General features: G+C 40.0%; 1 protein-coding gene across 3 annotated transcripts in view; it reads right to left on the reverse strand.

The window, feature by feature from the left end:
• PDSS2 (decaprenyl diphosphate synthase subunit 2) overlaps positions 1-21,012 on the reverse strand; it is a 173,327-nt gene that overhangs the window by 23,490 nt on the left and 128,825 nt on the right. For 2 of the 3 annotated variants that reach the window (XM_045010405.1, XM_045010407.1), the window contains exons 4-6: positions 14,331-14,405; positions 3,942-4,115; positions 2,445-2,576 (exon numbers count right to left, since the gene is read on the reverse strand). In XM_045010405.1, coding sequence (XP_044866340.1) covers positions 2,445-2,576; positions 3,942-4,115; positions 14,331-14,405 — 381 coding nt within the window. The remainder of the gene's footprint in view (positions 1-2,444; positions 2,577-3,941; positions 4,116-14,330; positions 14,406-21,012) is intronic. The other variant, XM_045010406.1, reaches the window with a different exon arrangement.

Genomic DNA, 21,012 nt, shown 5'->3' on the forward strand with positions numbered 1-21,012 from the left:
AAGAAGGGTTTCTTCAGGTACGTTAGCAACAAGAAGAAAGTCAAGGAAAGTGTGGGCCCCTTACTGAATGAGGGAGGCAACCTAGTGACAGAGGATGTAGAAAAAGCTAATGTACTCAATGATTTTTTTGCCTCTGTCTTCACAAACAAGGTCAGCTCCCAGACTGCTGCATTGGGCAGCACAGTATGGGGGAGAAGGTGACCAGCCCTCTGTGGAGAAAGAAGTGGTTCAGGACTATTTAGAAAAACTGGACGAGCACAAGTCCATGGGGCTGGATGTGCTGCATCCGAGGGTGCTAAAGGAGTTGGCGGATGTGATTGCAGAGCCGTTGGCCATTATCTTTGAAAACTCATGGCAAACGGGGGAGGTCCCGGATGACTGGAAAAAGGCTACTGTAGTGCCCATCTTTAAAAAAGGGAAGGAGGAGGATCTGGGGAACTACAGGCCAGTCGGCCTCACCTCAGTCCCTGGAAAAATCATGGAGCAGGTCCTCAAGGAATCAATTCTGAAGCACTTAGAGGAGAGGAAAGTGATCAGGAACAGTCAGCATGGATTCACCAAGGGCAAGTCATGCCTGACTAACCTAATTGCCTTCTATGAGGAGATAACTGGGTCTGTGGATGAGGGGAAAGCAGTGGATGTGTTATTCCTTGACTTTAGCAAAGCTTTTGATACGGTCTCCCACAGTATTCTTGCCAGCAAGTTAAAGAAGTATGGGCTGGATGATTGGACTATAAGATGGATAGAAAGCTGGCTAGATCGTCGGGCTCAGCGGGTAGTGATCAATGGCTCCATGTCTAGTTGGCAGCCGGTTTCAAGTGGAGTGCCCCAAGGGTCGGTCCTGGGGCCGGTTTTGTTCAATATCTTCATTAATGATCTGGAGGATGGCGTGAACTGCACTCTCAGCAAGTTTGCAGATGACACTAAACTGGGAGGAGTGGTAGATACGCTGGAGGGTAGGGATAGGATACAGAGAGACCTAGACAAATTAGAGGACTGGGCCAAAAGAAACCTGATGAGGTTCAACAAGGACAAGTGCAGAGTCCTGCACTTAGGACGGAAGAATCCCATTCACTGTTACAGACTAGGGACCGAGTGGCTAGGCAGCAGTTCTGCAGAAAAGGACCTAGGGGTTACAGTGGACGAGAAGCTGGATATGAGTCAACAGTGTGCCCTTGTTGCCAAGAAGGCTAACAGCATTTTGGGCTGTATAAGTAGGGGCATTGCAAGCAGATCGAGGGATGTGATCATTCCCCTCTATTCGACATTGGTAAGGCCTCATCTGGAGTACTGTGTCCAGTTTTGGGCCCCATACTACAAGAAGGATGTGGAAAAATTGGAAAGAGTCCAGCGGAGGGCAACAAAAATGATTAGGGGTCTGGAGCACATGACTTATGAGGAGATGCTGAGGGAACTGGGATTGTTTAGTCTGAGGAAGAGAAGAATGAGGGGGGATTTGATAGCTGCTTTCAACTACCTGAAAGGGGGTTCCAAAGAGGATCGAACTAGACTGTTCTCAGTGGTACCAGATGACAGAACAAGGAGTAATGGTCTCAAGTTGCAGCGGGGGAGGTTTAAGTTGGATATTAGGAAAAACTTTTTCACTCAGAGAGTGGTGAAGCACTGGAATGGGTTACCTAGGGAGGTGGTGGAATCTCCTTCCTTAGAGGTTTTTAAGATCAGGCTTGACAAAGCCCTGGCTGGGATGATTTAGTTGGAAATTGGTCCTGCTTTGAGCAGGGGGTTGGACTAGATGACCTCCTGAGGTCCCTTCCAACCCTGATATTCTATGATTCTATGAAAGTGAGGAGTAACTAAGGTGGTGTTTGTGGGGGAAAAAAATGAAGTATGTGTGAGAGAGGTTGGGGTGAAGTGGGCACATGTGGAGATCAAGGAGCGCACAAGCAAGCAAGTCCATGAGAGTGAGTGGGAAGTATCAGTGTCATGATGAGTGTCAGATTGTGCTTGTGCAGCTGGGGCAAAGGATGAAATGGTGCTAAGTCTTGCCTTTTTTTGGGTGGGTCCTACCTGTTCTTGTCCTCCTTCTTGTGTCATTATTATTTATTTAGCCTAGGAGCCGCAGTTATGGACCAGAACCTTACAGTGCTAGACACTGGACAAACACACAAGTTTGCATTACACAATCATCCTGTTCTTATCTATTAACCTTATTAGGGAATTACTAGAGAGAAAGAGGAATTTGTAGCTGAAAGCTAATCGCCATGTTTCCAGGACAGCAGTCAAAGAAACACTGAATAGCTGGGGAATGGGGTTAACCTCTATGTCCTCTGTCTTTGAGTACTCTGCTTCTGTGTTTCTTCATAGATGGCTCCATAACACTGAGCCTAGAGTTTTCCAGAAACTGGGAGAAGAGGGAGGTGAATGACCAATCTAAAAATTATTGTAACACTACAAATTCATTTTAAACTGAATTTATAATTTACCTCTCTAATCTGCTTAATCCAGGCCTCCCTTCCAAGGAACTCCTGATGCAGGACTACAGGAGCAGAATTTAAACTAAAAGCCACAGAGTCACTAGATTTTCCTTTAATGAATGGCTGGAGGTCCGAGTGTAGCTGCAAGAGAGGATGAAAACATTTTTGTTAAATAAAAAAAAGATTGGTACAATTTAGTTTATAGGGACTGAAATGATTATCTCTAGGTAAATAAAAACTAATTTAAAGAGTAGAAAACCCAGAATGGTGTGAATAACTCCAGTGCAGACTAAATTCACATGACTTCAGGAAAGTAGTACTGTCAGATTAACAAACCAGAAACTTCATATATCAAAAAACTCTTAACATTAAAATTGCTATACTTTTACCATATGTTAGACAATGGTGGCTTTAGACTTCTGATATCTCTGCAGCCACTTGTGATCCTGCTCCTCCAGGAGGAGCCCAGCCCTACATATACAGGGCCGGCTCCAGGCACCAGTTTAGCAAGCAGGTGCTTGGGGCAACCACTCCGGAGAGGGGTGGCACATCCAGGTATTGGGCGGCAATTCGGCAGAGGACCTCCCGCTGAATTGCCGCAGATCGCAATCACGACTTTTTTTTTTTTTTTGCTGCTTGGGGCGGCAAAACCCCTGGAGCCGGCTCTGTACATATACACATTCAACCATCAGCCAGAGACCTATCTCCAATTCCATGTCCCTCGCTCTATTCCTAAACTGTCCTCTGCTTTGATAGCTGTACTTTGGCTCCACCCTCCTAGCTCCATATTGGGGGAGTGATGGGGGTTGTTTATCAGAGGCTTCAAAAAAGTGAGAACAGTTTGCCACAGCTGGGAAGGGGTATGAAATCGGCAGGTGGGTAGTAAGGTGAGGGAGTGGGAGAAAGAGAGTTGTTAGTATGTGGTAGTGAGAGTGACCCAGTCATTCATGGGAAAGACTCTGTTCTTTACAATTGTGAGTGGTATAAGAATATTTTCCATTTACCAGGATGTGTGGAAGCAGGGGCGCCTCTAGGATTTGCGCTGCCCCAAGCACGGCGGCATGCCGCGGGGGGCGCTCTGGCGGTCGCCGGTCCTGCGGCTCTGGTGGACCTCCCGCAGGCATGCCTGCGGAAGCTCCACCGAAGCCGCGGGACCAGCGGACCCTCCACAGGCATGCCTGCGGGAGGTCCACCGGAGCCGCCTGCCGCCCTCCTGTGGGACGCCGCCCCAAGCACGTGCTTGGCGCGCTGGGGTCTGGAGCCGGCCCTGTGTCGAAGTTACTTAATGCATTATGAATACATTTCTGATACACTGAATATTTTATAAACAGTAGTTTTCTGTGACAAGCATATGGCTCTTTATACATATTGCCAAACAGGATAATTACAAGTGAATTCATTCAAAGTATCCACTAACTCAGACCCAAAAGAGGCTCAAAAGAAGAATATTAGAGAGGTTCTCATCTACCCTTTCAGTGGAAGACTGAACAGAGAGAAAAGGCATACCTTATGACTCATAGACATGTTCTTTCCATACTGAAATGCCATATCCTGGATCTCAGCATCATGCTTTGCTAATTCCATTGCAGCCTGGCAGCTCTTTGCCAACAAGGCACTATGGGATAGGAAAATCTGTTCTTTCCAAGTTGATATTCCAATATCATGTGTAAGACAGTTTTCCTGAAAATGAAATGGAGGCTAAAATGAAAAAGCTGAAACTATGACAGTATCAGACATAGGAAATTAAAAACACAGCTATGCCACCTAGGAAACTACCACCTACTGTAAATTCCAAGGCTGTGGACTTTAATGTGTCATGCAATACAGCCACTCACCCAAAGAATATTCCTGCATGAGGTGATGGGAAATGTGAAAACATTACAGCGCGTTTTAATTGCTGAATTGTAGAGCTGCTGCTCCCCCCAAAAAACTAAAGCGTGTAGCGCGTTCAATGATCTTTATAATCAGTTTGCCTCTGAATTTTCATGTCACTACAATATGAACATTGGCAGACAATTACATTCTTACTGACTTGCTGGTTAAAAAGTGTCCTTTGCAACAAACCAATCACTGGTACCTCTCACCGGCAAACAAGAAAGAAAAGAACTGACCATTTAAATATTGAGTGGCATTTCTAACCAACAACATGTCAAGACATTATCTGATTACATTAAATGCTACACTACAGCTTCTTCCTATAAATTCTAATATATATGGGATTTTAATGAAGAAGAAAAAAAAGACCAAAGGCCTGTAAAGAATGTTTTGGGGATGTGTCTTTTTTGCTTCTCTATTCTAAAATAAGCAAGTCTTGATTTTTTTTACATTAGAAATATCAGGAACGTCAAGTTTCAATTTCTCTGGAGGACTCTGGTAGATCTCATAGATGTTCATTGTGAGCTACAATCCCTAAACTGTAGGATCAAGGATGCTAAACCTTTAACAGTCTCTTTTTATCCAAAATCTTAATTGAATTTATATTTTAACAAAAACAAAAGAAAATATAATCAGTTTTAACAATTTGATTAAAACACTTTTCCCCAGTCAATTGTTCAACTTAACTCTCTTGGCTCTTGTGATGTCATCATTTCACTAAGGCTAGACAGAACTTGACATTCTAATTTTTATATATACATATATAAATGTCAAGCCTTCTTTATTAATTGTAAAAAAGATCTCAAAGTCCAGTTTTTGTGACCATTTTGCAGGTCCCCTTTAAAAAGGTAAAGGAAACATAGGTTATAAATGTACATATGTAGAAAAATGGTTTCAAAATTTAAATATTAAGCATCATATTTAATTTCTCAATACACTGAAATTTATAGCACTGACTGAGCCAAAAGGTAAAATTTTACAAAGTGAGAAAACAAACATCTAACAAGACCCCCTCCCCTACAGTTACTTCAATTAAATTGCTTAGAAATTAATAAGAACTAAATCTGTGTGACCTCAATTTTCTACTGGGTATTATCTGTCATGAATTTTGTAACAAATGAAATAAAATCCCTCTATTCAGCTCCAATCTTCCTCCCTTATGAATACTGCCAAGTAGTACTGCATTACTGGACAGAAAATAATACGAGACTGATGGGAAAATTAGCAGAATTCTGTAATGCCAAATAACCAAACATTGTATCAAAATTCCATTGCCTTCAGACATACCCTTGCCCTCTTATAGGGAGGGGAAAAGAACAGAAAATGACATGTTTGCTACTATGTATGTGATAACAATTTACAAAGTCAAGATTAAACTTTAGGTAGGTCCCATTTTACTACGATATTTGCTTTGTAATGCCTTAGTTCAGCCCACAACATATGCAAGTTTCCATGATTGGTAGAATGACAAAAATGATAAATAAGAACTGGTACCAGAAATAAATGTTTGATCATTTTCTCACTCAGACATAGGTTAATTTAAAATAATCTAGCTAGGGGGTAGCAATAGCTCAGTGGTTTGAGCATTGGCCTGCTAAACCCAGGGTTATGAGTTCAATCCTTGAGGGGGCCATTTAGGGAACTGGGATAAAAGTCTGTCTGGGGATTGGTCCTGCTTTGAGCAGGGGTTTAGACTAGATGACCTCCTGAAGTCCCTTCCAACCCTAATATTCTGGGAAGCTATGATTCAATTTTTTTTACTCAGGACCAATCAGCTAAAATAAAAATGTGAGCCTATTAAAGCTTATTGGAGGAAGATTAGGACAACCAACTAGCAGTGATTTTTTTTATTTTAACCAGCATGAAAAGAGAAGTAAACTAGGAAGTTTAACAAAAACAATCATTTATGAAGTTACAAAGTCCTTAAAATGCTAGCTGTACCAAGCCTCTGAAACATTCACACCCCAAATACAGATTGTGACATCACTATGAACTGAAGCTACTGAAGAGACCCTGCTAACCTTACTCATTGCAAGTAATTCTACATAATTTTCCAAAAGTGCCATCTTTAAGACAAAAATATAGAAATACTAAGTATTTTTGTGACCTTCATTTAAAGTCTTGAAAATATTTGAGAAAAGTGGAAACTTATCCTGAATTTCTACAATTTTATCTAAAAGAAATACTTTATTTGGGCTATTAATGTGGGCAAGACTTCACCAGATGAGCTAATTTCTGCTCTTTCTGTAAATCCAGTGCAACTCCAATGAAACCAATGGATTTATTTATACATTTACAATGACAACACTAAATTTGTCCCTAATAAAAAGTGATTTTGGATACTGATATTTTAAAGATGCTGATTTTTTTTTAAATGTACAAATTTTCACTTTTTGTCCTTAAATGTGGAATTGTGAAAAAGTTGTTAAAAAGATCTGGGCAAAATCTTAACATTTAAAAGTTTACCAGTATTACATTGCTTCTACTACAGGCACTTTGAAAAAATGTTCACTACTTTGCTGTTTACTTAATATTTTTTAAAAACAACAAAATACTATACAGCTTTTGTATGTATTCAAAATCTTCAAACATCAAAAATACATATTTGAATTTTCTATGCTGAAAAAATATGCTAAAAGGTAACGTATTGCACTCTCTTAACATGGATATTGAGAATCCCCTGCATACATAAAAAAGCATGTTCAGTCTAATAGGAGTTGTCTGAAAATATATCAATATAAAAATTTCAGAGTTAATCTATAATACAGTCCAGTCAGAGAAAGTCTTGACAACCTTCTCCCAGTAGTGCTCTATGGTAAAAATACTTAAACCAAATACCATGAAGGCAGTCATCTCCTCTCAGTGAAATTTTTGTAAATTGCATTGCAACAACTGGATTAGGAAAAAAACATTGTTTCGCAAACAAAACACCTACAGCTGTGGTTCAGCTCAACAACATTATCTCCAGATAAAGCTTGTCATGTGTTAGTTTGGCCATGTTTACACTAGCAAGCTTACAGCGGCACAGCTGTACCAATACAGCTGTGCTGCTGTAAGATAGCTCACGTAGCTACGCTATGCAGACGGGAGAGCGCTCTCCTGTCAACATAACAAAACCACCTAAATGAGCGGCAGTAGCTGTACTGGTGGGAGAGCATCTCTAAATCATGTGAACACATCAAGGAGAAAAACTTTAATTAGCTACAGACTGCAAACTACATGAAAACTGAAGTTACATCTGTGCAGGTGAAATGGATGGACTTTCTCCCTTTATTTTTTGAAGCTTCCATATCAGTAAGATGAAGGGGTCACTGGATGGCTCAAAGGATTGATAACAGACTTTGGAAACTTCCACCTTTACATCGCTTTAGTTCATGATCAGACATTTAGCATCTGATGACTGGTTAGTGGCATATATGAAATAAGGCGGTGGTTTTAGTTGTACTCATTCGTAGGAGACATGATGCGTCTAAATCACAAAAGAAACCATCACAACTGGCACCACTACTGGCTGTGTCTGAGGAGCCAAAAACGGAATGAACAGCGACTGAATTTACCTCTCATCCATGGAGGCAGACCCTCCAAGATATAGTTAAGGCACCCTGGGGAAGCCAGTACTGGAAGACATTGGTCTCCAGGCCTGTCAATCCAGCACTTTTCTAAGCATTAAATTCAATTGAAACCATACACATGAAAGTCTAGCAATTGGTTTGTTTTTATTATTAGATCTATCTTGCATGCAATATTCATATTCTCTTTGTTCCTTAATGACTTGACAGTTTAAAGTACAAAGAAACAACATTGCCACTTTTCACACTATGCAACCTAACAACTGATGCTTTAAAAGTTTATTTTGAAATAGCGTAACTGCAAGTGACAAACCCTACGTAAAACTGATGCTCCCATTTCACCAGCCTCAAGATCAGTAAAGACATTTTCATTTTATACAAATATTTATTGTTTTGATTTTAGAAATTAATTGGCTTGCTGGGAGGTAAAACCATTAAATTCTCAGGCAGTGCTTAAACTGTAAAAATACTCTTTCTAGGCAATGAAAAATAGAAAGAGCTTCTAGAGAATCGTCACATGTTTTACACCAAGATTTTTACCATTTATACCCATCACATTTATGGTAGCAAATATTAAATTAATTGTATGTACTTAATACAAAGTAGCACTTAAAATTCCTCCCCCCCTCACCAAACTGCCTTAACGTAGCTCAAACTGGTTTGTGTGTCTCCCAGAGAAGAACTAGATGGTATTTATATAAATACGTGTCATGATTCATTTGTAAGCATTTTCAGCACTGCATACCAATGTTACAAAACACACACCTTATTGGAGTGCTCCAAAATGCATATCAAGAACTGGCAGGACTCAAAGTCACACCTTGTGGATGAAAAATGTAGACATTCGGAATATATTTTATAACTAATGTTTTTTTATTTTGATACACAGCAGCACTTGCTTTGCCACCTAATCTTGCACAATGTGAGACCGTCTAATCCATTTACAACTCAAACTTTGGTCTAATCTTCATTAGAATAAAAATGCATAGATAAATCAAGCATATTTTAATTTTGATTCAATCTCAGCATTTGAGTTTTAAATTGGATGGTTCAACAACTTTATTCTACGCAGAAGGATAAAAATAAGTCAATAAAATTATGGATCTCTAATGGTAGCAACACATTTATCCGACAATACATTTTCATTTGACCGATGGAAGCTTTAACAGATGTCTTCCTGCTTGTTGGACATGACAGGGCATGTTTTATTGGTCTATTAATACATGCCTTCAGCGCTTTGTGAGGAACAAGGGTGAGCGCAAATGGGCCAATAAAACACATGCTAGAGTGCTCCAACACTTTCATCATGACACTCTAAAACAATAGAATTTTTTTTAAAAGATGGTTGGGAAAAGTTAAATTTTAAACATATCCTTTTACTACAAAAAGTAGTTCATCATGGAGGACTGCTTCAGACTGCCTAGAAAAGAGTAAAATTAGAGAAAGGAAAAATTGATCTGTGCTAGCCTTTCATTTATGTGGGGTTTTTTTCCTCTTTAATTTTCACTTTCATTTTGCAGCGACTCTCTAATTCGAATTTCTCTTCAGCCTGTTTTTGCCCCACAACAGAGGCACTTTTAAAAAAAACAGCTAGATTTCTTGCTGGAGCACGAGCCTGACTGCTGTGCTGTTAGAAGGAGGCTACTTTTTAGTTTGTACTGAGAAGTTGTTTGATTTACCTCCTTAAGTAAAGGTTGAAAGCAAGCCAGTTGCCTACAGTGTACAAAGCATGGCAGCTGAGTGGGAAAAGAAATGCAACTTTCCCTTTAAAATTTACTCATCTGAGAAGGGCTGGTGACCAAGCATCGAAGAAAACTGCGGCATCCCAGCTCCACCAACCCTCTGTGCTTGGCAGGTGGATGAGGCTCACTGAGCAATTATTTTCAATTCAAAAGCTATATTGGGAGCATTTAAAAGGAAAAGTGCATCCATTTTGATGAGTACAATAGTCTAAAAGTTGATTAGGGAAAGGAGCATTTGCCATGAATAAACTGTGGCTGTTTTTAAAATGATGGCTTAACAATTGTGTAGCGCTAATATTTAAATAATGTTTAATTTTAAAATATTAAAGTGGCTTTTCTTCTGACTGACTATTAGCATTAGAAATTGCTATGCAGTCTTACACAGCATTCCCATTCCACTGTTAAAAAAATGGCATAATCAAGCTGGGTGTCTCTAGCACGAGATCTTGTGAATATTCATATTCAGGAGCTAAGGAAAAGGAGTGCAGTCTTCTTTTCAAAAAGCTCCTGATTTTTCATTTAAGTGAATAAGAATGATCTGGTAGGTAAAGTGCAAGACTAAGAACCAGGGCATCTAAGTTCTTGGCTCTACTACAGCCTTGCTGCATGACTTTGAAAAAGTAACTATACTTTGCTGTATCTCAGTTTTCTCATCTGTAAAATGGGGGCAGCAATACTTCTACTACTCACAGGAGTTTTGAGGCTTCCTTTGTTAATAAGTGTGAAGTGCTTTGATGGAGGCACTGTAGAACTGCAAAAGTATATTGTAAATATTTTAGAAGAGGTTTGTAAGTTTTAGAAGGCCTACTCACTCCTAAATAGCTGAGCATGGAGGCTGGGATCACCATAAGTGGTATTTTTCTTTGAAACAGGGCAAACACACCCACAACTGAACCTTCAAGAAAAAGACCACTTTGACACTGCTATTCATTGCAGTCCACAGTGTGTAAGAGGCACCTTGGTTGGTTCGAACTTTTAATTTCAACTAGATGTAAGTTTGAGAAAATGGAAGACAATTGGGAGAATCTCTTCCACTCACACTCATAAAACTAAACTTTAGGCTGCCTTTGCAACTAAAGCCTATAGCTTTTGGTTTAAAGTATCATTCAGAATAACAGAGAAAGGGAGGAATCTATTTTTATTTGCCCATTTCAGTTACATAATGGTTTTACTCACTATACAAATAAGATGATGATGAAGAATGGTCAACTAAAAAGTGATAAAATGGGCTGGTCACGGATTATGTGTGGCTTTGCAAAGGAAAAACGATAGTCAGAGCTGTCATATAATTGCATCCAATAAATGTCTTCAAGGAGTCTATAAAGGCCAATCTGCTCAGGGCAAAAATACATTTAATCTTTATAAAGGGTCATCCCATGATGGTATAACAAAAACATTCCACGGGACCATAGGCCTAATGTGTCAGAGAAGAGTGAATTATGGCAAATTATGTAGTTCACTGTAAAAGATAGCTTAAATCTAACAAAGTGGACATCTAGCGCAGCTCACCACAGACTGTTGAACAAAAGGTGTTGAACCAAAATGTTGTATAGCACATGATGATTGTAAGCACCATTTTATGGTCATACGTCTCACTTGAAGCCCAATTTTTCTGCCTCAGACTTTAAAAATATTCCATTTTTCCAAATTCATAACAGAAGAGTCTCTATTATGAAGAATGTTATCTACTAACATCTCTATATAAGAAACAGAAGTTATCTGACACTGGAGACTGCAGTGACATGGTAAATTATTACATTACTGTTTTACATCTGGTAACTTCAGATCAGATTGCAGATTTGGTCACATATTGTGACTTTTTGTTGCAACTAAGATGGGACCACCAAATAACGTAGCACATGTGGCAATGTTTGCAAGACATGTCCAGGACATGGATGCAGGCAGAAAGGGGTGCTGCACTGGCAGAGTAGTGTGGGGAAGCTAGCAAAGATAATATGTGTAATTATGAAACAAGCCTCAGTGTTCTCCAACTGGTTGAATAGACCATAAAGGAAGTAAAGTACCGGTAGATCACACACTTGTTTGATATGGGCTTGACTGGTGGCCATATCTGACCAACTAAAAGTCTAATCTTTAGATACTATACTATGTGTTAATTTATATTATTACAATGTACTAATTATGTTTAAATTAATCTGGTTTCTTTTAGTACTCCCAACTCTTGCCAGACAGAATAGCTCATTGCTTACTATAAAAACAAAACCATTCTTTTGGTATGTTTATCTTGACATTGTGCAGCTGGGCTCAGTGCATCTTACACTTTCCCCATAACCTATGCTTGTTGAGTGCTTTATAAGTGTTGTAGAACATTCCATTTTTCAAGCTCTTCTGAGGTAGTAAGATTGTCTCCTGACACAGCCCTCAGACCAACATGCTGCCAAGTAAAGAGAAATAGGACTAAGACCTGCTGCAATGGCAGACACCCAAAAAAGTTGAGAACATTTCTAGTAATACAGAGGATGTGGTTAATCTAAAATGTGCAAATGAAATCACAGTGAAGCAGCCCCATTGCTAAAGTCAACTATGGAACTTTACCCTTTAAAAAAAGCTATTTTAAGTAAAACATAGATGAGGTTTGGTTGTATTTAGAAAAACCTGACTGGCTTATATAAAATACAATTTAAAAAGTTCTTTTAACATATTTGTATTAATAAAAATATGCTTTTCCTTTTAAAATATACCCTTGCATATAGAGCTTGAGAGAGGTAGCTTAATTGGCAGACTGGAAGACTGAAGTCATCTGTTTGTCTACAGATTAGGTCAGGGGTGGCAAACCTGAGCCTGAGAAGGAGCCAGAATTTGTCAATGTATATTGCCAAAGAGCCACAGTAATACGTCAGCAGCCCCCCCCATCAGCTCCCTCACCCCGCTTCCAGTGCCTCCTGCCCACCAGCAGCCCCGCTGATCAGCGCCTCCATCTCCCTCCCCACACCTCCCGGTTAGCTGTTTCGTGGCGTGCAGGAGGCTCGGGGGGTGGGGGGGAAAGGGGGATGACTGAGGGCACAGCAAGGGAGGGGGAGGGGCAGGAAGGGGTGGAGTGGGGATAGGGCTTGTGGCAGAGCCAGGGATTGAGCAGTGAGCATCCCCCGGGATATTGGAGAGCTCCAGCCCCGCTGTCCATGCCTATACAAAGAGCCGCATATTAACTTCTGAAGAGCTGCATGTGGGTTTGGAGCCACAGGTTGGCTACCCCTGGATTAGGTATAGCAGGTGCAGAAGTAGTTCAAACTTCCCACATAGTTTTGCTCATGTGCCTCAACCCTAACCTAGAGAGATAACTTCTAGGAGTGAGAGAATAAGACATTCTCCATGCCCTTTCAACCTTTGGCTGATGTAGGACTACCATTAACAGGGATGCCAAGTGTGATGGTAATTTATATGATCTAGACTTATATCCACTTGGAACTAAACTGAGATAACTCATTTCACTTGCTCTGAACAACAAAATAGCAGTGATTAACCTGAGCTCTATTTTAAACTGAAGAGTTACAAGTGAGAGGCTCCATATGCCATCACTTATCCCCCAAGCCATCTTGCCTCCCAATGTTATTCCTTTAAGATTAATATTTCTGAAATGGCTTGCCCAGCTGAGATTGTTTCTATTAATATGCTCCACTTAAAAATATCATAGCTTATAATGTGCATATGTACACACTTATCATCTCAATAGTGTAAATCCATGCTTTTTGATAGAGTAAAAACATGCTATTAGGTGAAATGAAGAGGTAATAATAATGAGGAATCTAAAATATGAACTTCCTAATACACACAGTGTTAAGAGATAATCATGGTAAAAGAAACAAGATTTCTTAATTTACTATTCTGCCAAAATGAAATCGCTTTAATAAGTGTAGCCAAACACTTCTTTGAAAGTTCTGTTAAATGAATCAAAAATCTTAATTCCAGTTTCATCAAAAGAATCAAAGCACTTCATCAGAGATCCTGCCATGCAGCAAAGTAACAACACTAGTGTGGCATATTTGTATTTGTCTTTGAAATAAACTTTGCACCTCAGAGTCATGTAAATGATCGAACCATTTTCTTTTACCAGGTCAATTACTGTCTGTGATTCATGCAAGAATGACTTTTTAAAAGAGGAACATAGCACAGCTCCTTGTGCCTCAGCATGAGACTTCCATTTAGCTCACCTAATAAAGCTGCTACATTTAGGAGCAGAAAGGTCCTGGTTTAAATTTTGGCTTCAGTGGCTGCAAATTGCATACACTTAAGCAGCCAGGATATGAAAAATTACGTGAACTAGCAAAATGTACATATACAATGTATTTGTCCACCAGTTCACAGACATGTTGGTCCCCATTTTTTAAACCTTTTAATACTAATGAATATGTTTCCAGCCCACTATTTTCAGGTATTCCTATGTGACTGTTTTAACAGAACCCTGGCATTACTAACTGAGGTATGTGTAGTGTCCATGGTAACTGCAATTTTGTTTACTAATTAAAAATTACAGAATATCTCTCTCTAAGCATTTCTAGTGGTGCCCATCACCCATTATGGCAGAACTGAGGTGCTATACTAAAAGTATTTCTGAAGCTTGCTGGGACTGTAATTAGTCCTTTTCCCCCTTCCCTTTAAACAAACAAAAAAGTCATCATGCTATTTACTGTTGACACACATTTATTTAAAACAAATCATTTGAGTAAAGTGCAAGGACTCAAAAGTCTTACCTCTGATAAGTTAGAATTGTCATAGTATATTCCTTGCACTAAGTCACCAATTGCACTTGATATGAGCTCCACAACCTGGAAAACAAAACAAAAAAACCCCAACATTATTTTTTAAATATGATCAATGACCTGATTGTCAACAGAGTGCCTAGAAGCCTTACTAACATTCCTTGCAGGATCATAGCTTCGAAAGACTTCATGGGCTACCAGAAGAGATTCTGGCAAGATTATTTTTGCCACCTAATGAGAAAGAAACCAGATCCAAATCTTCATACTGGAACCTCAAGCAAAGTCCTTTCTCTTTCTATCAAAGCTTTAAGTTAATACAAATGAGAACTAAGTAATATTTATTTTCCTAAGAGTGTGAACTATAGAGTATATCCTCACAAGGATATACACAGTACTCCTAAATCCCAGTTCATGAATATGAGACAATAATCCCATCTGGGTTTGTTGGGGTTTTTTGCTGCCAAGTAGATATTTCACTATATACACCTCACTGGGAGCTGCTAAAATTCTAATCTTCACTGATAATACAGAAAAAGTCAGAATCCATCGAAAGCTAACCTTTCAAATGTGATCATTTGGTATTTGAGTGTACTGGGAATGCTCTGTGGATGTATTTAGTGCATGGCCTAAGGGTCAGCTGTACTCAGAGTGAAACAGTCTGCAACACAGGAATGTTTAAATCAGATTTATCAATCTGTATTATCTTCAGGCTTCAGACTTTTTATTTCATTCAAGTGAAGCCTAAAAATCTGAACTTGATCCAGAATGTAAAACAAGCAGTCCATAGTCTCACTGGAACTACTGTACAATTTAGAACTGTGTGCATGAACTGTCTTAATTGGAACAAAATACTGGGATTTACTGTAAAATTAAATGCAGCCATTTCAAATGAGCACACCTTAAGGCTATCTCTTTAGTTGTGCTCACAAAGTTTTAATTTCTTGAATGTTTAATTTCCTATGTGTATGATTCTATATCTGATTCCCCTCTTTGCTTCCTAAAATTCAGTCTAGTTCTTATTGAATTAAAGGATTTTGTTTCAGCTTGTATCATTCTTGTAATTGAAGACATTAAGTTAAACGATAAAGCCCCAAACAGAAATGTCAATGTTGAGGCATGCTTTATTTGCTAATAAACACACATTCTGGTGCTAGCTTTAAGTATTTGCAACAAAACTTTTTAAAACACTAATTCTGATACATATGCTTACAGAGAGAGAGAGAGAGAGAGACAACTTTAGAAATGGTGCTCATTAGCGGCTCTTTTTTTTCTCCTTGTGATGCATATGGATTAATTTGTAAGACCTATAAAAACAGTCTCTTAAAAAAAAAATCATGTTGCCATTTAGGTAACCAGATACTTAAGAAATATTGTAGCAATATGAGCTGCAGAGGAACTGAAAGGACAATGATCCTACAGTGTTACCAGATGTGTTGAGTTATTTAAGCGGGGAACAGAGAAAATGAGGGGCTTTTTTTGAAGGTATCAGATAAACCCTATTCCCAAATCCAGGAGGATTGAGTATCGCCAATAGGTCTATGAAAGTCTGTAACCAAATGCCCAGCATCAGATTGTATTACAGTTTATACAAGCAACATCCCAAGATTCTTCTGATGGCTGAGACACATAATACAGATCAATCACTCACTAAAAAATGTTATGGTTTGTGAAACAGTCTGAGCTCATAGACCTATACTGGTAATACGAAGAGGAATTTACAAAGACATTGAGTCCTATTCTAAATGTCAAAGTGATAGTATGAACTTTTAACAATGCATCTGGCTGTGGATAACCAGACCTTTTCCTCGCTCCCCTGAAACTCTAAACTGAGCAGGACCAAATTAAACACTCTGTTTTGGGGTTTCGCTTCCCACCCACCCCCAAAAAACAATTCCATTAGCAAATGACAATTTTGCTGACTTAAGTGACTAAAATGATCTCCATGAAAATGTTTATCAAAACTTGTGCCTAATTTTCTTGCAATTTATATTATGTATTTTTTCTATTGATAGAATTCTAGGCCACTATATACATAAAATAGAGTTTAAACCACTACTATATATGAGGTGCAAGATATTAAATGGTAGTAATATCGCAAACACTGCCTCCTTTCATCCCCACCCTGAAAGCACTCAATTTCCTTATATTTAAAAAAAAAAACCTGCAAGATCACACAGACCCTTGGCAGGGATGACAACTTTTATTTTCAAGACCAGGATGGGACACTTGTCTTTAAAAGACTGTCACTTCATCAGATCTTAATCTGCTCTATGAAAAAGTATCTGCTGTGCAACATCAGTGGGCTGGAGCTTTGGGCTGCAGGGAAAGCCATGGAAAATAAGACCAGTTATGCTTCTAAATGTGTCCCAAATGGTTTTAAAGAAAAGAAAACACAAGTTAGGGTCAGCAGCATTTAAACGGTCAAACAAATATTATCAAGTTCTTATATAATGTTTTACAAAGGAGGCAAGTAACAGTATCCTTATTTTAATGATGGGGAAATTGAGGCACAAAGAGGTGAAGTGACTTGCCCAATGTCACTCAGCAGGCCACTGGCAGAGCCAGGACTAGAAGACAGGTCTCCTGAGTCCCAGTCCAGGGGTCTATCCACTAGCCCACACTGCCTAGTTCCACACACTGACATCTTTTTTGAAGATCAGGCTTGATAAAAGAAAGTTGTATGTTAACTTTGACTATTTAGGGGGCCACACCTGACCCTTTCATTTGTCTTCACGTACTTGAAAAAGAGAGGAGGCATCTACATATGAAAAGGATGGAGAGTAAGGCTATGGCTACACTAGAGAGCTTACGGCAGCCCAGCTGCACGCTGTAAGCTCTATAGCAGGGGTCGGCAACCTTTCAGAAGTGCTGTGCCAAGTCTTCCTTTAGTTACTCTAATTTAAGGTTTCACGTGCCAGTCATACATTTTAACGTTTTTGGAAGGTCTCTTTCTATAAGTCTATAATATATAACTAAACTATTGTTGTATGTAAAGTAAATAAGGTTTTTAAAATGTTTAAGAGGCTTTATTTAAAATTAAATTAAAATGCAGAGCCCCCCGGACCAGTGGCCAGGACCCGGGCAGTGTGAGTGCCACTGAAAATCAGCTCGCGCGCTGCCTTCGGCACCCGTGCCATAGGTTGCCTACCCCTGCTCTATAGTGTAGCCACTCTAAGTGGATGGGAGAGAGCTCTTCTGTCAGCTTAATTAATTCACCCCCAGCGAGCGGCAATAGCTATGTCAGCGGAAGAGCTTCCCGCTGACATAGCGCTATCCATATTGACACTGGCGCTTAGGCTGGTGTAATTTATGTCACTCAGGGGTGGCTTATTCAGATCCCTAAGTGACATAAGTTATACTGACACAAGTAATAGTTTAGACATAGCCTAAGATAGTTAGGAACTTTAAATGGTCAAAATTAGAGAGAGACTTCAACTGATATTTGACTCAAAATTTAAACTTTTCAAAACACGGTTTTATATTTAGAAATATTTTCACATTTAAAATGCCAATGAAAACAACTTTTAAACAAATATTCCTCTGCAATGTTTGAAACACGAACACTGCAACATTAAAAAACTGGAAGTGAAATAGGATTAACTGATTTTGACTGTTCAAAAACAAATGCAAAAATAAACGAATAGCCTCATGTGCTAAGTAGCTGGATTTTAAAATCCTTTCCCTTTTAATTATCTGAGGTGTGGTTAGTCACACAGGTAAAGAAACGTGTTTGGCTATAACACACTGTTTTGAAGTTAACTGCTTCCCAGATTCATCATTTTACTTACTCCCTCCATGCCCTTTTTAAAAGCTGTCCCTCAATTTCAGTCCAACTACACTATGGAAAAAAAGCATCATCTTTCTGGCAATAGTCATTAATCCTTCTTGGATATCAACAGCTTGACATGTATCCTCAGAATATTAATAATGGAACTTACTGCAGTAACGTACAAGGTGCAATGTAAACATGTCACTGATAGATATTCCTTTGGGTTGCAAGAGAAGCTCTATTTAGCTACCTAAATTTAAAAATAAGCTACAGCATTTAATTCTATTGTGTTTCTTTACTATTTTCAAATAGCCTAGGGCCTACCTATATTAGAGATTTTTGCAACAGGGGATAAGTCGCACCTATGAAAGCCTCACTTTACACTGGTACAGTGCATCTATGCTAAGGGTTTGCACCAGCATAGCTACACTGGTGCAAAAATCCCTAATGTAGACAGTTCTTAGGCCACAGCTACACTAGGAACTTTGGTCCATGCAAGTTATGCCCCCCCATAAAACTGCTGCAATTAGTATATTGCTCATGCACGTGTATACGTGGCTCCCTGCATCGGCAATGTGAATTGTCACCAGGAATGCTTGCGTCAATACACAGTGTAATACATAATAAGAAGGTTTCCCAGTATGCAACTCATCATAGTCCGGCTCACTGTCTTTTGGGAAATTTTGGCAATGAATTATGGGGGAGAAACAAGTCGTGAAGGAGTCACTGGGAGAAAGGGTTCAAGTTCTCATCAAATCCCGCAAAACCACACAGCACTTCTCGCTGTCCGCTATCTCAGACAGAAGCATGGACACCACACAGCTATGCACTTCTGTCATGAACATTGCAAAGGCAGGCCAAACAATCCTCCAGTATTTGCAGAACAACAGGAAAAACAGCAGCAACGGGGGGACAGGACAATTTCGTGGAGGAGATATTGCTGTGGGACACAGCGAAAACCAATTCAAGGTTGTTGGTGGTGTTCCTGGAGCAGCTGCAGACAGTGGAGGGCCTCTTCTGTGCCCAAGAAATGAGCACTAACTGGTAGGATCATATCGTGATGCAGATTGAGAACAATAAGCAATGGCTGCCGAACTTTTTGATGCAAAAGGCCACTTTCCTGGATCTCTGTGCCAAGCTTGCTCCAGCCCTCCATCACAGGGACATCAGAATGAGAGTTGCCCTGACAGTGGAGAAGCAAGTGGCAATAGCACTGTGAAAACTTGCAGTGCCGGATTGCTACCAGTCAGTGGGAAATCATTTTGGAGTAGGGAAAGCCATGGTGGGAGCTGTTGTCATGCAAGTGTGCAGGGCCATTAATCGTCTCCTGTTAAGCAGGACTGAGTGTCTCGGCAATGTGCAAAACATAGTGGATGGATTTGCAGCAATGGGGTTCCAAACTGCAGTGGGGCGATAGATGGCATGCACATCCCTATTTCAGCACTAGCTGACCTGGCCACGGAGTACATCAAAAGAAAGAGCTACTTTCTATGACTACGCAAGCACTAATGGATCACCAGAGACGCTTTACCGACATAAGTGTTGGCTGGTCCTGGAAGGCACATGACACTCGCATCTTTAAGAACATGGAACTGTTCAGAAAGCTGCAAGCAGGCCATTCTTTCCCAACTGCTGGATTACTACTGGTGATGTTGAAATGCCTGTAGTGATTCTGGGGGACCCAGCCTACCCCGTACTCCCCTGGCTCATGAAGCTGTATACCAGCCACCTTGACAGCACCAAGGAAAGATTCAACTACCAGCTCAGCAGGTGCAGAACGACAGTTGAATGTGCTTTTTGTAGAGTGAAGAAGCCTTGGTGTTGTTTACTCACAAGAGCAGATCTCAGTGGATCTCAGTGAGAAAAATATCCCAAATGGCTATAGCTTCCGGTTGTGTCCTGCATAATATCTGTGAGGCAAAGGAGGAAAAGCTGCCACCACGGTGGAGGGCAGAGATGGAGTGTCTGTCTGCTGAGTTCAAACAGCGAGACACAAAGGCTATTAGAAGAGCTCAACATGGAGCTATGCAACTGGGGGAGGCCATGAAAGAGCACTTAGAACAGTTAGGTACAGTAATGTGGAGGGGTGGACTGTGCTCTATCTGGTCCTAAATTTTGGGACTGTTAGGAATTGTGTGGTGCTTGCTGTACATTTATAATTATTACATGTGTTTGTCACTAATCCTGAGTTCTGCTGCCCTGTAAAACAAGTAGTGGGTGCTTCAGGAGTGCTACACATTCTGCTGCATATGTTGTGAAATAATAAAGATGAATTATTTACCAAAAATAGATTTTTATTGCCTACCAAAACCAGTGCAAAAATATGCAATTAAATACAACAAAAACTTCTGAAATAAATTAACAGAACAGAACTGAACAAGGGGAAAGAACATCACCAGATTTCTTTTGGCCCAGTCCTCCAATTTCATGTCCATTTCAGTTCATTTTGACTACACATCCAGCAGCCCTGGCTTTCACAGGTCAGTGTATGCAAAACTGGTTCTCTTTATTGTCTCCCAGCATGGAATGGTAGGGCGAGGGATGTGGCCACGATGTCATGTGGAATGTTGAAGGGTGTAAGGAGGTACTAAAATGGAGTTCTCCATTGACTGCAAAGAATGCCACGCCCATGATTATTGAACCTGTAGGTCAACAAGAGTCCGTAGCATTTGTGTTTGCTGCTAGAGGTGCCCTATTATGTCCTGATGCATCTTCCTCTCCGACTCCTGGGCCTTTCTCCTGTCCACTCTTTCCCTATCCATAACGTCTGCATTATTCACCCTCTAGGTCCTCTGTTCACGGTCCAATGCAGCACTGGCTTGCAGGATCTTTCTGAACAGATCCATCTGTGTCCTCTTCTTTCTCCTTCTTATCATGGTCTGGCATTCCATCGGTGTTGAGGGG

The sequence above is a fragment of the Mauremys mutica genome, chromosome 3, assembly GCF_020497125.1.
Source record: "Mauremys mutica isolate MM-2020 ecotype Southern chromosome 3, ASM2049712v1, whole genome shotgun sequence".
Taxonomy (NCBI): domain Eukaryota; kingdom Metazoa; phylum Chordata; order Testudines; family Geoemydidae; genus Mauremys; species Mauremys mutica.